This window comes from Numenius arquata, unplaced genomic scaffold (assembly GCF_964106895.1).
Source record: "Numenius arquata unplaced genomic scaffold, bNumArq3.hap1.1 HAP1_SCAFFOLD_665, whole genome shotgun sequence".
Taxonomy (NCBI): Eukaryota; Metazoa; Chordata; class Aves; order Charadriiformes; family Scolopacidae; genus Numenius; species Numenius arquata.
Genome location: NW_027414833.1, coordinates 37138 through 52130, shown reverse-complemented (window position 1 = coordinate 52130; position 14993 = coordinate 37138). Strand labels below are relative to the sequence as shown.

Here is a 14993-nt window from a genome sequence, read left to right as displayed (position 1 = left end):
CTGATCATCCCCTACCAACCTCTGCGTCTTTCAGAATACGCACAACCAGAAGGGAGATGATTTTCCAACCTACATTTTTTTTCAGAATCAGGTTAAGAAAAACACAAGACCGGCCTCTTAACGGCGTCGTGTCTTTCCAGGCAGACTCGAAGGAAGGGGCTCCTTCTTTATTCACCAGGAACGTGCCCACAGCAGAGCAGGAGAGGATTTGGAATTAGGCACCTGGCAAACAAGTTGCCCAGTTCTTGTTCTGAACAGAGCATTGCCTCCCTTCTCACTGCCAGAAAGCACATAATTTCTTTACCTGCTAATATTCTTTGCCACTAATCCTCAGCGCGTCTGTCCAGACAAGTAGGCATTACACATTCCATTGGCAGGAGGAGAATAAATACTCAAACTTGTCTGGGCTGACCCACAGCTGAGAAGGGAAGCCGGTATTTCACAACGCTTGCAAGAAATGCCTGCGCTAAGAGATACTGGGAAGAGCGGGGACAGAGCCTGCTTAACACACAAGGCAAATGCAGCTCCTTCGCAGTTTATTAGCATGGAAAAAAAAAACCAGTCAAAACGTACTTTTCACAGCTCCGTGCACCGGCATCTCAACAAATCAAAGAGCAAACCAACCTGCTCCTGATCTGTCACGGCAATTAGGTTGCAAAAGGTCAAGGTTTTTAATAACTCGACTGTGTTTGGGAGCTACTTATTACTGCTTCGTTCCAGTCAATTATTAGTAATGAGTAAAACACAAGCTCATTCTCCCAGGAACTCCAAGAGGGATGTAGATACCGAGGAAGAAAAATGTAGCCCTTAAAACTAAACCTAAGACACACTCTCGGAGATCCTCCCCATAGGCCACATCCAGAGGAGAAACAGATGCTGAAGAAGCCAGAATTAGACTCTAACTTAATAAAATGAAAAAAAAAAAAAAACCCCAACCCAACAACCTCTTGACCTACCAGCCTCCAGCAGCAGGTGATTACAGGGTGCAGAGAGGCTGAAGAGCTCACCCTAAACCCAGGTCCAGGTCCCAAACTCCATGGAGAGGAGACGGAGCCAAGGGCTGGCTCTGAACCCCCCTGGAGAGAGATCACCTACCTGAGGAGGAGAGCTGGAGTTCACGTTGTCTTTTGGTGGACTCAGGGAAGGCGCTTCTCCTTGAAAACCGCTGCTGTTCTGCGGCTGACAGAGTTTCCTGAAAAACAGAATTCCGGGCTGTTCCAATCCCGTGCCTGACAAGCCAACAGATGGTACTTCAAACCTGCCTGCAGAGCAAAGAGCCTTTTTGTGGGCTCAAATCCTGACTGCTTGAAGATGCCATGAAAGCAGCTCGTTCAGGCACTTACAGTTTTGATCTCGGACAAAATCTGGGAAGATACCAATCAACAACATACGGTAATTGCTTATCTCTTTCTCGTCTTCCCATGATTTTTGTGATTCTCTGAACGGAGGTAACACCCTGGTCTGACGCTCTGCAGGGAGGGAGCAGGCTGAGCTATCAGACAAACGAGAGGATTCCCTAACGAGGATGGAACTTATTTGCTGACAGTTTTGCCTCTTTTTCTCTTGAACCGGTGACATAAATATTACAACAAATGAATTGCAACCTTGGAAAAATGATCCATATACAGATTTGGCATTGAACTTTAAAGCGTACAGGAGGTACCTCTTCCTGCTACTGACTGAAATACAGCTCAATAAGCAAGACGTTATTTCTGCTGACTTTGTCTCACCCAGTTAAAATTGTCTTCACAAGAAAATTCAGCAAGCCAGCGCGCTCTGAGAAGGGGTCAAAACTCAAGCTCAGATGTTGGGAAAGAAAGTTCTCCCACTCATTAGCACCGTTAAAACAACATTTTACAGGAATAGCAGTCCCCTTTCAGAAGGAAGCCCCTCTGGATCCATGAAAAGCAGGATTATAACAGGAACCGTTATATACGGTATTATTGGTCCACCAGGATTTACATTTAGGGCTTCAGAGTAATACTTTTAAGTTGCATCATGCAAAATAGCGCTACTCCGGTCTGTATTTGAGGTATTGGACAAACAACAGAAACCTCTTGTCGCCAAAAAAAGTACAATGCAAGTCATTCTAATCACGTAAGTGCGTTAATTCACGTTCACGCTGGGGAATCTCCTCTCCCCACCGCTCAAGGGGCTCTCTCTCCATCTCCAAGCAAAGTTTCCCAGCTTTGCCCTACTCTCCTGCCACCAGCCAGACTGCCCGGGTATTAATCACCCAGGAAAAACTACTCTTGCATCAAGCTGCAGCTGTCAAACTGAAAAAAAAAAAAATAATTAAAAAAAAATATATTCAGGGTTAAAGGTTTTAATAAAGTAGCTCTGCGGTCGTTTTGTCACCAGCTGTACAGCCTGAATAACCAACGTCTAAATTCTTCCCCAAGAGGCTATAATCAGCTTTAAAGTGCACACATATTTTTCAAACACTGGGCAGATTATTTCAGAGATAAAGCCCATGACTTCTACAAGATTTTCATGAACCTTCAGCCGTGTTGCAGCAACGTTTAAGGGCCTGACGTTTCGCCGCCGTTCTGGCTTCAGCTGCCGCTTTGTTTAATTTTATTTAGAACAGTCTCAACAGCCAGGGATCAACTCAAGCAAAGCGCTCGGAGACTGTGAAAACAGGAAGGGGAAGAGCGATATTCCATAAACGCCGCAGTGAAAGTGGCTTTTTGGATGCCGTTTGACTGGACTGAGTAATCTTGTCACATCTCCTAACAGGTTAATTAGGGATTTTAAAAAAAAAAAAAAAAAAAGGGGATGAAAGACAACGACTTTCAACTCAGCGGCTCTTTTAAAAGCCGAAACACCTTTCACTACAACGGTGAAAAAAGGATGGAAAACACAAAAAACACGAGGAAAAAGGGGTTAGTCTAACGCGGGCAGTGTTAGATATAGTTTTAATATCTGCAGATGTGCCAATTATTGCAGCCGATGAACCATCCAGTTGCAACCGGACCTGAAAACCGGGAGGAGACCCAGCAATTGGCTGGATCCAGGCAACCGCGCGGCCACCGCAGCCGGCGACGTAAAGCCCTACGTCTGGTGCCTGTGCCCTTTTTGTGAGTGTTTTTCTACTGTCTTCAACCCTACATGTTTTTTCCATTTTGTAGCCTCATTACCTGCGCTGGCTGAGCGGGGCTTTGTTTGTACAGTTGAATACATCCTTTCCAAGGTCTATTTTTAGACCTTCGCATAACTGAATGCCACAATTCTAGAAAAAGCAGTAAACATTGCTTTCTGCGGGGAGAAATTAACTTTTTTTTTTTGAAAGCCATGAAGATTGCATGGCAGTTGTATTTTTCCATTTAATTATAATTCGCCATCAAGGCCATTTAAACGAGTTTGAGTTCTCTTTAGCATGCCAAAGCGCTTCAAGTGCAAGTTTCTGTTGGTTTAACAAAGTCCCATCTCCAGGCCAACTGCGCTTTCAAATCAGGGAAACTGTTCAAACACAGCACGGTCTACTTAATCTTACCCAAAAGTGTCGTGAAATAAATCGCAAAAACAAGTGGAGTAAAATCTGTCTGCATTACAAAAATAAGTACCGAGTCAGTACAGACGCACTGAAAACCCAGAGAGGGAAATATAAATGATCAGAGAAGGATTTTTCTCTAGAAACTGGGGAGATACATCTCTTTCCCTGCTGACAGCCAAGAGCTCCTGAGGTCGGGAGGAAAAATATCTGTATTTTCAGGAGGGAACGTGAGGACAGGTATCCCTTGGACTGTAAGGATTGCACTCTACGGACAGAACCAGCACGTGTTTTAGGGGACTTCTCTCTACAAAACCGCCTCCTGCTTTTTCACGCATCCTTTCCTCCCATCAAACGTCAATCTTACGGGGCGACCGTGCTAATAAACAGAATTTGCAACGGAAGAAAAACCCAGCGAACAAACGTCCAAGTAAGACCGCGGAAATGAAGCGGCGAAGTCTCCCAAGCGAAGGGCTCAGGAGGAACGGGGACATCCAGAGGAACAGGGCACAGAAGTGGCCGAGCAAGACATTTAGGGGACGTGGCTGCAGGGTAAGGTCCCTCTCCCTGCCCTGAACAAACACGGCACAGGAAGCCGTGCACGAGGAGATATGGCAAAAGGAAAGGAGAGTTTCAATGGAGACTTGGAGCTGGACACATTTGCCTTAATCCATTCACCTCCCAGGATTTTAAACCACCATTAACTTTTTAACTATAACAGCTTTTGTCCCCCATCCAGGTTTCCCCCCTGGCTTTTTAGTGCAATGATTTAAAGGCAGCCTGGGTCGATCTGAAGAGCGCGTCCACTTTTAACGTTTGAGTTTAGTAACTCCTACAACTGCCTGGATGACAAACAGATTCACTTTATGTTAAAATAAGTCAAACGCTCCACTTACCATTGTTCTACCGACTTCAGTTACCCCGATTTATAGCAACTGACCCGGGGCAGTATTTTCAAGCTCTGGATGATATTAGAGAGAAGATGGAATAATTACCGAACGAGTATCCTCTTCAGCAACTGCTGATCTCCTTCAGAGTAGCCAGGCCAGTCCTTCTGCACTTCTTTGTATACACAATCTTTCAGTGTGAAAGTGCTGTCCTTGGCACTCAAATTTGCCACCTGAAACAAAAGTATTTTGAAAAAGAAAAAAAACAAAACAAAAAAACACAAAATCAAAACTGTTAGGGTTTAATTTTTAATTTTCTCACTTGTTCTAAGAAAAAAATATCTAAGATGCAGGCAAAAATCTCAGCAGTTGCTAGTGTCAGAGAAGAAGCAGAGATTTTATACTTAATTTCCTAATTATTTGGCTTATTTAATCAAACCGTGCCTTTCCTTTTGCCTTGCCATCGCACCAGATTATTATGAGTTTCCAGAGTCTATCAAATTTACTGGGAAACAAGTCATATCTAAACAGATTATTCAGCCTGGATAGTCGGGAATGGCACAATATCAGTTTAGGGGTTATTTCCAGGTATTTCCTTAAGTTGGGACAGGTAGTTCACTTTTCATACGCATCCAATAGCTAAAATGGTGCAGTTTATCAGCTGACAGAGGGACTCTTGGCGGCGAGAGCTTAGTTAACGATTGCCAGATGATAATTTCTCCCTAAGGAGCCAGTGAAAGAGGCGACAGAAAGCTGCTTTCTCAAGGAGCAGCGAAGAGGCGGCCGTGCAGACACACCGCGTTACGGAGCCGGCCGGTTACACCGCGCAGCTCAGCGCCTTGGGATCATCTGCTGGATTTCACGGAGGAGAATTTTTCCCAGGACAACTTCAGGGCAAGAACAAAACCTGTGATTACCAGCTTATAGCCCAGGGTTTTACAACAGAGCATTGCACCTAAATCGGGTGCTGCGATTAGCTGGGGACACTTGCGCGAGCAGCTTTGTGACATTTTATCCAATTCTAGTGCCTGTAGTTTCCCCACAAAACTCTGCGTGGTGCCCGCACGAATAGGAAACACCGCTGGAACCAGCAGGGTTGTATTAGAATGGAAACAACTTCTTGAGAGTTTTCCCACTTTAATCAGTCTTTCCACAGCTTGACTGAAAATTTAACTTCTTGCTGCTGGTTACAGAGCTGAAAAATACCATGTCAGCACGAAGCAAAAAGCCCCAGTGAAGTTTTCAGAGGCGCTGGACTGTTTTGGTGAACCCTTCTTAGGTGAGCCTAGAGCACTGCTAGCTTAGAAAGAAAATAAAGCCCTAAATTTGTCTTTATTAAAGGGATAGGGAGGCAGAGGTGCCAAACGTGATGCCCACAGCTGGGCTGATCCACCGGCAGAGCCAACAGCCGCGTCCCAAACCCACTGCTTCAGCCGCTCCGTTTGACGAGCCTATTACACTCCAAACTGGAAGATGCTTTTATTCAGGCAGTGGAGATTTTGTGCATCTGTTTAAGGATTAGCATTCTCCATTGCTCGCTCCGTTCAAGAGACCCTGGTGCTTATGAATCTCTATTACCCACGCAGCAGAAAGAGCCTCAGAAAAGCAAGTGCAAAGTCTAACTGAAGATGCTGCTAATTCTTCTGCTGCTGCTTTAGGGAGACTACGACCTAGTATTAAAAAAAAAAACTATGAATTTAAAAGCAAAAAAGCTGCAGAACTAACACAGCAAAGCTCTCCTGATAAGCAAAAAAAAATAAAAAGCACAGTTATCAGTTTACATGACGAACACTTTGTTTTTCCTTTCAGTTCTGTCAGCTTTCCAAAATCCTGAGCCAAAATACAAGAAGAATTTGAGCTGTGTTTTACATTTCGATATCCCAGTAAACATGCCCAAGAGACAAAAGCAAAGCTAGGTTCTTTTTTCAAAAGAAAAACCAAAACAACAAAACAAACTCTCGGAGAATCTCTCCAGTTACTGCCTCCTTCTACAGCGGGAGAGACACTGCTCAGCAAAGCTGGGAGCCCAGGCAGAAGAATAACTGGGATTTTCTCTGGGCAGAGAGTTGTTCCCTCCTTGTTTTGCTGGTGTGGGACTCCACAAGCTCCACCCCGGGGCCTCCCAAAAATAGAAACCTTGCAAAATGAGGCAAAAAGGGCAGCAGGAACACAGAGTCCTTACGAGAGATGCAAGAGTACAATGAAACCCACACCTAGACGTATTTAGACATGTAGCTTTAACGCAGCCTGTAATTTTTAGCTTATCTGTGTCTGCTTGTGGATGAGAGCCCTGGTAGTGCTGAAAGGAGATTAAAGTTTACGAGCAATACATTTACAGCCAAATCAGCATTTAGGCCAATCAGGCTGACGCTGCCGACACTGCCACTTGCCTGCCAGGGGTTTGGGAGAGCATCAATAAAAGGTGATTATCAGAAACGGCATTTCTAGTATTAAACCTATTTATAGCATTCAAAAGGGTGCTCATAAGAATTCTAGCACGGCTGGAAAATGAAGGGCTACGGGACTAAGGGGAAGGAGTAAGTTGTGCCAGCAATAACTCCATTTTCAATATGACCTGACCCGTGCCCTTGGACAAATTAACTCCTTGCTGTCTCCTTCTTTTCAGCTATAGAAAGGAGTAAAAAAACAAATAATCCAATACAGAAGAGGGCAGCTGCAGCACTTAAATAAATACCCACCATGTATTGCTATGATTGCTGCGAGAGCAATAAAGGTATTTACTGCAATTCCTAAAATGGCACCTTCAACATGACTCAGTGTTAAGAACTGATTCAGCTCGGAGACAGCTTTCACACTTGACGTACAAATAATACGCTTTGCAAGGAGCTGCCTGATCTTCACGCGGAACCAGTTGCGCTTCTGAGCAGGAGAGGCACGGGACTGAGCAATACAAAGATGTAAAGCTTAGTGGAGAGGGACGTATTTTTTCCTTCATATAGGAAATGTTGCATGTATGAATATAAAACATGTTCTTTTACATCCACATTAATATGAATATATAGGTTTATAAGGTTATAACAATTCAAAGAGCTCGTAGATGCTCTGTTAGATAGTTCTCCCCGTGAACAACCAACAGTATTTCTCTTAAATTGACCGATCTGGTGAATAGAAGTCACACAGCTTAGTTGTGTACACACAAGAGATTTCTGCTCTCTCTAGCAACAATAGTGATGTGAACTGTCACCTTCTGTCGGCCACGGCCTTTAGAGAAACTTTGAGCTGGAGCTTTGAGACACAGAGGTTACGTTCAGGCTGATACGGCAGGTACCACCCTTCCAAGAAGACGTTTCCCTTTACCTAAATCGTTGCCTCCATCAGGGTACAAACCTGTTGCAGAAGGTTGTCCAGCAAATCCTTGTCCTGCTGAGAAAGTCCGTCCTTCTGCAATCTGAGAATAAGTTCAGGTTTCTTGTAAGGCTTTAGTGCCAGTAAGTGCACAACCCTATCTTTGAAGGGTCTCTGAGAAATGGCACTATTGCCTCTCTTTATTGCACTGGCAAGGTTGACTGGCGTTGGGCGCTTCCTGGAGGGAACAGCGTCGGAAGCTCCTGGTGCAGGTTTACGCACTTGAACCTTTTTGCCTAAAACGAGATGAGAAGAGTGAACTGCAGCAGTCACCTCGCAAAGGCCAGCCGGTCTGTCAACACGTATACGGAGCTCAATCCACCAGCTGAAGTGCCACGGGATGACAAGGAAGGACAAACACAACCAGCGCACTCCATCCCTTCCCACACGCCGCCGGAACGGGTATCCCGTGAGTTTTATGATTCGTGACAAGCCTGTAACAAGTAAACAGCAACACCAAGCTCTGGAAACCTGAGCATTATTGGCCACAAGCTCACATAAAGCTCTCTTTGTTTGCCAGCTTTTCATTTATCCCAAGTGCATGGATCCCCACGGTTAATCTAACCATTTTTTCCCCCCTCCCTATGAGAAGAAAATTCTGCATTATTATGTAGAAGAGTCGAAATATGGAGTGGAAAGACCAGAACTGGTCAACGAGCGGCTCCCCGCTGCTGATCTCAGCAAAAAACGCTACTCCAGCAGATGTTTCTGCTTTTAGAACAATAGGAACTTTATGGGGCTGGGTCCACCTCCCTTCCCCCCGCCAAACACAGCCACATGAATGGGGTCTAACGCGGATACATCAGCCTATTCATTAGCGCGCTCTCTATTCTCATAGAATAACCCCTTCTACATTGGGGTAATAACCGCTTCCCCCTCCAATTACATTTACATATACGTGGGAACATCAAGCTGTCTCAAAAGTTCATCTCAAGCCCTTGGAGGCAGCTTCCTCCACTCCACGGCAAACGCGGTTCTTGGTCTCTGACAGCATCATACAAGAATTCATTTTTCCCATTCCTGCTGGAAAACAGCTTTAACTAGAACCCTCGCACAAGTTCCCACATGACTTACTAAAGCGCAAATCAAAGAGTTTTACTATTTTGACTACAGAAGCAGGTCACAAAGGCAGGTTCCTGCTACCAAAGGTGAAACCAGCAAACGGAAAAAAAAAAAAGAACATCTGGAGGTTCCAAGGTCTGATACAGGGAGACGCAATCAAGAAAGTGACCTTCACTGGGACAAACAACATCCAGCATTTACTGCAAGAATTTTGGGGGTTGATTTCACAGCGTGGCAATTCTCCACTGCTAGGAAGCATGTTTTCAACTGAGTCATCTGAAGATACTGGTGATTGTCTGCCGTGTTTATTTTACTGAAATGTAGATTGCATAACCCGAGTCCCCATTTCCTGGCTTTTTATTACGCACCACGCTGATGCAAGCAAGGACGACCCATCGTCGGCAGGGCTGAGTTAAGACAAGAGGGAGAAAAACAACAGTTCACATGTTAAACGTCCCAAAATCCAGAGGTCAACTGGACTTTGTTTCCAGAAATGGGACAAGAGAAGATTCATCAGCTTTCTAGAACTCCCTTCACTCTTGCCAGGTCGTGAACAGCAAAAACACATTGGGACATTTCCACTTAAGGCTGGAGCCAAAATGGGCAATGATAGGAAAAGAAAAAAACTGAGTTAAGCCAGAACACAAAGTTTTTTAAAATATTTATAAGTGTGCTTATATATAGATGTAAGCACACACACATATTTAGTGTGTATATAAGCACGCACAGCCCCCTTACAGACATATCAGCTATCTAGTTATATATGTATTTGTTCACATCTCTACTGCTCTGTTGATCTCCAATTTCAACATTTCATATAAATTCTTCCCCATCCGAGCTGCCTGGAATGACTCCAGTGACGTTTTAAGTGCTGAGCTCCGTGTTCTCATGGAAATGTGAAGCCAGCCCTCTCCCCCCAGCCCAGCCTGACTCAGCCGGTGGTGCCGGCACCCCAAACTCCTGCGTGTCCCACAGGAGGACCATCCCTGCCCAGGCTCTTCCTTCTTGGATCGGAGTTTTCCCCACCGTCTTAAACCCTGACATCTTATATACGCAGCACACGCTCCACTCCACTGTGTTTGATGTGGTTGTGCTTCCATTTCACAGCGGTAAGCGTTTTAGCAAGAGTATTTCTAAATCAAAAGTTTTGTTCTATCTTTCCGGGAAGCAATTTGCTTTGAGAATCTTCTCCCTCGCAAGCCTAACAACTTCATCCGCTTACTGTAATGTTCTCAAATATAAGCTAAACAAAATAATCTTCTAGTCTACAGGAAATCAATGCATTTCCTTCCTGATTACTATCTTATTTCTCAGCTTTGAGCGCTTGGCTGATAAAACAATGAGTCAGGGTCAGTTCTACATTTTGCAACTCACCATTCTCATCCCAGACATCCTCTGAGAAGAGGCTGGCTACAGATCACATGGGCTGCAGAAAAAACAGAGGCTCAAAAGAGAAAAAAAAAAAACCAAACCCCAAAACTCTGCTTTCTGATTAATATTTGTGCCCTGAGTTTATGAGCAGACTGAGGTTAAGCAGGGACCTGAGCCCAAAGTCCTTCTGGAGCCCACCGATATTTGCCACCGTTTTATTTCCTTCTCTAAAATTCTCCTTCCGTTGTCACAATAAGGTGGTTTGTTTAAGGCTGCACTCAGCGGCATCGCTTTAGTCTCTTTCTTTATTAAGACGAGGGCTCTGCTGTCTGCATCCTCGCTGCTGCACGTTACGGTCTCCAGCGCGGGCACCCAGCAGATGTGTGACAGCGTTTCAGCTGACTCTGTGAGGAGCTTTACTGGCCACTTCCGAGGGTTCTGCAGTGTGTTCCCAGCATCACCCCCTGACAAACACGAAGTAACGCCAGAGAGCGATGTGACTGCGCACGGACAGCCCTCAAAGGCCATGCAAACCCCACCACGAATATCCTGGGGTGAAGATGGAAGCCATGAAGAAGCCACAATACCAGGAGAGTAGCATCCTAATAAATCAGACACCCACAAGGAGCTACCAGATACTTGTTAAAGACAAATAAATTTCAGCGTTCGACTCCAGAAGGTGGGGAAGACACTCCCCAAAATCAAGTTTGGTGCTTACCTACGTATCTCCCCCCAGGTTTAATGACAATGGCGCTCCGGCTGCGAGTCTCCTCCTCGGCCTGTGCCATGCTTTGCCTTGCCTTCTGGTAGGAATCGTCCGTCGCACACACGGTGATTTTATCCTGTATGCTTCCCAGGCAATCCAAATGGATATTGCCATTGCTGCAGAAAAAACACAGAATCATCATAGAATGGTTAGAGTTGGAAGGGACCTTAGAGACCATCTAATCCCACCCCCTGCCCCAGGCAGGGACACGTCCCACCAGACCAGGCTGCTCCAAGTCCCCTCCAACCTGGCCTTGAACCCCTCCAGGGATGGGGCAGCCACAGCTTCTCTGGGCAACCTGGGTCAGGCTCTCCCCACCCTCACAGCAAAGAAGTTCTTCACGAGATTTCATCTCAATCTCCCCTCTTTCAGTTTAAAGCCCTTAAAAGAAAGGCAACCGAAAAGGTACTCCCAACACTGCAAACGGGCACAGCTCTGTCACCGGGGCAATAAGCGAGGCTGCGTTATCTAAATAACAGGAGGGGACAGAAAGAAGCTGAGAAAGGTAAAAAGATTATTCTGTGAGTGCCTCCTTACCCAAATTGACACACACACACAGATTAGAAAGACTCTAAAAAGAAAGAGCACATATTAAGTTTTGTTCAAGTTTGTTAAGGGAAAGATTCTACAGAAGGTAAGGTAGAAAGAGGTTAGCTTTTCTTTTGCTGTACCACTCACCTAGATACATACTGCTGGATACAGTCAAAACTCCCTTGGGGGCTGTCCTTGCCAATATTTGAAAGATAAAATGTGAAAGTCCGCACTTCCGTGGGTCGATCAGGCCTTGGAATTGCGATGTGCTGTTTGGAAAGAGGAAAAGAAAAATATATTGGTCACTTGGGTAGCCCACGCTAACGCAAAATTCAATTTTTCCTGCAGTCACTGGGCTTTTAGCCATTTTGCAACCTGCTCCGAGTAAAGCACGTGGATTACTGCACAGGAGACTAGGAAGGATTCGAGTTAGCAAAATTCTATGCACTGAAAACATACAATAACAGAGGCAGAGAGATGTAAAGGAGAGCTAAAATGCCAGCTACGTCTGCAACAGGACAGAGATCTGAGCCAGCCTCTTGCTGACTTTCAAAGCGGAGCCCACAATAATCTTGTTCTAGGAATCTGACCCAATTCTATTGATTCAGGCTCAGAACAGACTTGCTACCACTGTTTATATTCAATTTAACACACTTGAGGCTTGTTTCTTTAGAATTAGTGATCCAGCACTAAATGTAGTACACGCCAGGTCACTAGGTAGCATGCTTATTCTTTTTTAAGAGATTATAATTCCATAACGAGATTTCACGGCTCACAGTAGAGTGTGACGCTGCTGCTAAATTAAATATTTAATCAAGCATTAAGTGTGCTCCGCAGACAACTCCACAGCGATCTGCATTGTTTTTTCTCCATTCCCCCCCGCAATTCATTTTTCAAAAGGGAAACTGTTTCCCCTCCGCCTTCAAGACCCGACGTAAATCTCAGCATGCGAGCTCTACTATCACATCAATATTTGATAATTAAGATGGCTTCCAGAAAATGAGACAGGAGGAACATCAGCTTCAACCTATTTTTAGGCTGTGCTCTACCACACAGGTTTCTATTTACCCGGATTGCCACATATATGCACAAAATATATATGCTGAGCAAACCAGCTCGTGGCATCTGCATATGACTGTGCTCCATGAAAGCCCGGTGCTGGTACAGGAGGGTTTTTAGGTGGTTTCCCTTCGACCTCAGACATTTACAGCAGCCTAGAAGCCTGGTGCATTGGGGTCACTCTGCTGAACCACAGGGATGTTCTCAGAAGCGGCAGAAACGCCGCCGTGACCCTTCGTCGAGCCGAGCCAGCGCAGTTTTCCATGTACCCTCCGTGAAGACCAGCTCTATCCTCCGGCCAGCCCTCAAAAACAGACCTCCCTTCTTCAGAACGTCCAGCGAGAGACTCGAGGGATACAGAAGGATGAGTTAGTGAGAGAGGGCACAAAACCCTCTTCGCCTGGGTTTGGGAGATGATGCCAGATCTCTGCTGAGTGGGGGAGGATCAGGAACATCCCCTGTGGCAATCGGTAGCTGGACCTCTTGAGATGAGCTGTCGACCAGGGATAGAAATGGGTCCTGGGAGCTGGGCTGGAGCAAACCAATAATTTAGCCTCAAGCCTTTCTTTGTGATGTTATTGACCTGGTCCAGAGAGATGGAAACAGTGATGCAGGTAGAATGGGAGCTTCTACATGGCCAGAAGTCCACCTTAGTCCCTGCTCTGGGCAGTGTTAAGAGCTGGGTTGAGGTAGGACATCTGCAGAAGGCAATGGAGACATTGTGTGTCTCTCCAAGGGTCCGAGATCCTCCTTCAGCTTCCCAGGGAGGGCCTGGGGCGAGCTGCATCCTGGTGACTGGTGGGGTCCAACTGGCATCCCAATGCTGGGAGACAAGGCTGGGTGTCCAGCCTGTTGGCAACTTTGCCCGTCTGAGAACCATCGTGGCTTCCCTGCAACCCGGCGCTTCTCCCCCGCAGAATCCCAGGATGGGGATCTAAAAATACTCGGGAGGAGATCTGGTGGCCATTCGGGCAAGCGCTGACCCCCCCGGCGGCGGCCGAGCCCCGTTATCTCCATCTGCCAAACGTGCGCCGCAGCCTTGAGCCCTTAATCTGTCCCGGCACCCTCTGCCCCCACCCCTCCAGAGGGAATAAAATTCTCTTCTGCTTTACAGGCCGGCTGAGAACATGCACAAAGCGGCAGTTATGTAAACAGGAGATGGAGGGTATTTTACAGCTGGCACCGTCAATTCGCTGGGAACGGGGCGAGAAGGTAAACGGCCCCGGGGCCATTGGGCTCCCTGCGCGGGCTTGGAAAATAAAACCTGGAGGATGTAACCAAATATTTTTTTATACATATATATATATTTTCACATCCTAAAATAACTTACTTCCAGCTCATCATTTACCACTGTTAAAAAAAAAAAAAAACAAAAAACAAAAAAACCAGCTGCTCCAAGAGCCCCGATTTTGGGATTTTTGGAGTTTCTGCAGCTTCTTCAAAGGACACAAAAGGAGAAGGGAACCAGAGAGACACTTCAGCGTTAAATGGTGCTCGTTCCAGTACTGAAAAGTGTAGCATATGCAAACCGGCCGTTATCTAGGAATTATTTTTAGCTGAAACAGAAGGTTTCTCAAGCCACCAAATCAGCATGGTAACTGCTTTGAGGCAGCCCTAATTTTGGTGCCGAGTATTACAGCAGTAACCATAGACACTTAAAAATAGCTCCCTACAGATGTGACTTCTGGTTTTGTGGGGTTTTTTTTTTTTTTTTTTCCCTCTTTCAAGTAATACTCATCTGTGTACGGCTCCTTCTGAACGGCAATTTCACCTTCCCCTATTAATACCACCACACGTTCATCCCAAGAAACAGGGGGAAACGTCACATTTTCCAATCACGTAAAAGTTAAGGCGTTTTGTTCCTTTTAAGTCACGTTTAAGAAAGCTGCAGGAACACACGTGTAAGTTGGCACCTGAAGGGTTTGGTTTTTTTTTTCCCTCACCAGTTCAGTTCTTCTCCCCCCAGTAAGCACCTGCAAATTTGACCCAACCTAAGCTCGAATTCTGTACGTGCTTTTACCGAAATAGAAGCATTTTCAGCCTTTCTTGTAAAGTTACAAACTCCAACCTACCACCGTTTGTAACGCGCTGGTACTCAAGCTCTTAAATTCTAATTTACACGCACGTTGGAAGAGGCAGAAGGCTCCAAACTCTATATAAATTGACAAAACTACCCAAGAAAATCCAGTTCATGATGAACAACTAACAAGCGGGTGCTGCTCTAAAGCAACATCCCACAGTCCCACTTCAGCATCTCAAAGCAGAGCAACACTCTGCTAATTACGACCTGGTTATTGCCACCGAAATTCTGATTATTACACAGATTATTGCGTTGAAAAAGTAAATAACAAGACTAACATTGCCATAGAGAAACGCATCCCAAGGCTAAGATCATTTACAGGCTGCAGTTTATAAAAGCTCTGGTGAGATTCGATCCAGACCAGGGTCCACGCAGGAG

General features: G+C 45.5%; 1 protein-coding gene across 1 annotated transcript in view; it reads right to left on the bottom strand.

Annotated features, from left to right (window-relative positions):
- The window catches only part of ELL (elongation factor for RNA polymerase II), a 55508-nt gene that overhangs the window by 10912 nt on the left and 29603 nt on the right, over window positions 1–14993 (bottom strand). Inside the window, exons 3-7 of the mRNA XM_074167341.1 lie at window positions 11624–11745; window positions 10898–11061; window positions 7729–7982; window positions 4489–4613; window positions 1096–1192 (exon numbers count right to left, since the gene is read on the bottom strand). Coding sequence (XP_074023442.1) covers window positions 1096–1192; window positions 4489–4613; window positions 7729–7982; window positions 10898–11061; window positions 11624–11745 — 762 coding nt within the window. The remainder of the gene's footprint in view (window positions 1–1095; window positions 1193–4488; window positions 4614–7728; window positions 7983–10897; window positions 11062–11623; window positions 11746–14993) is intronic.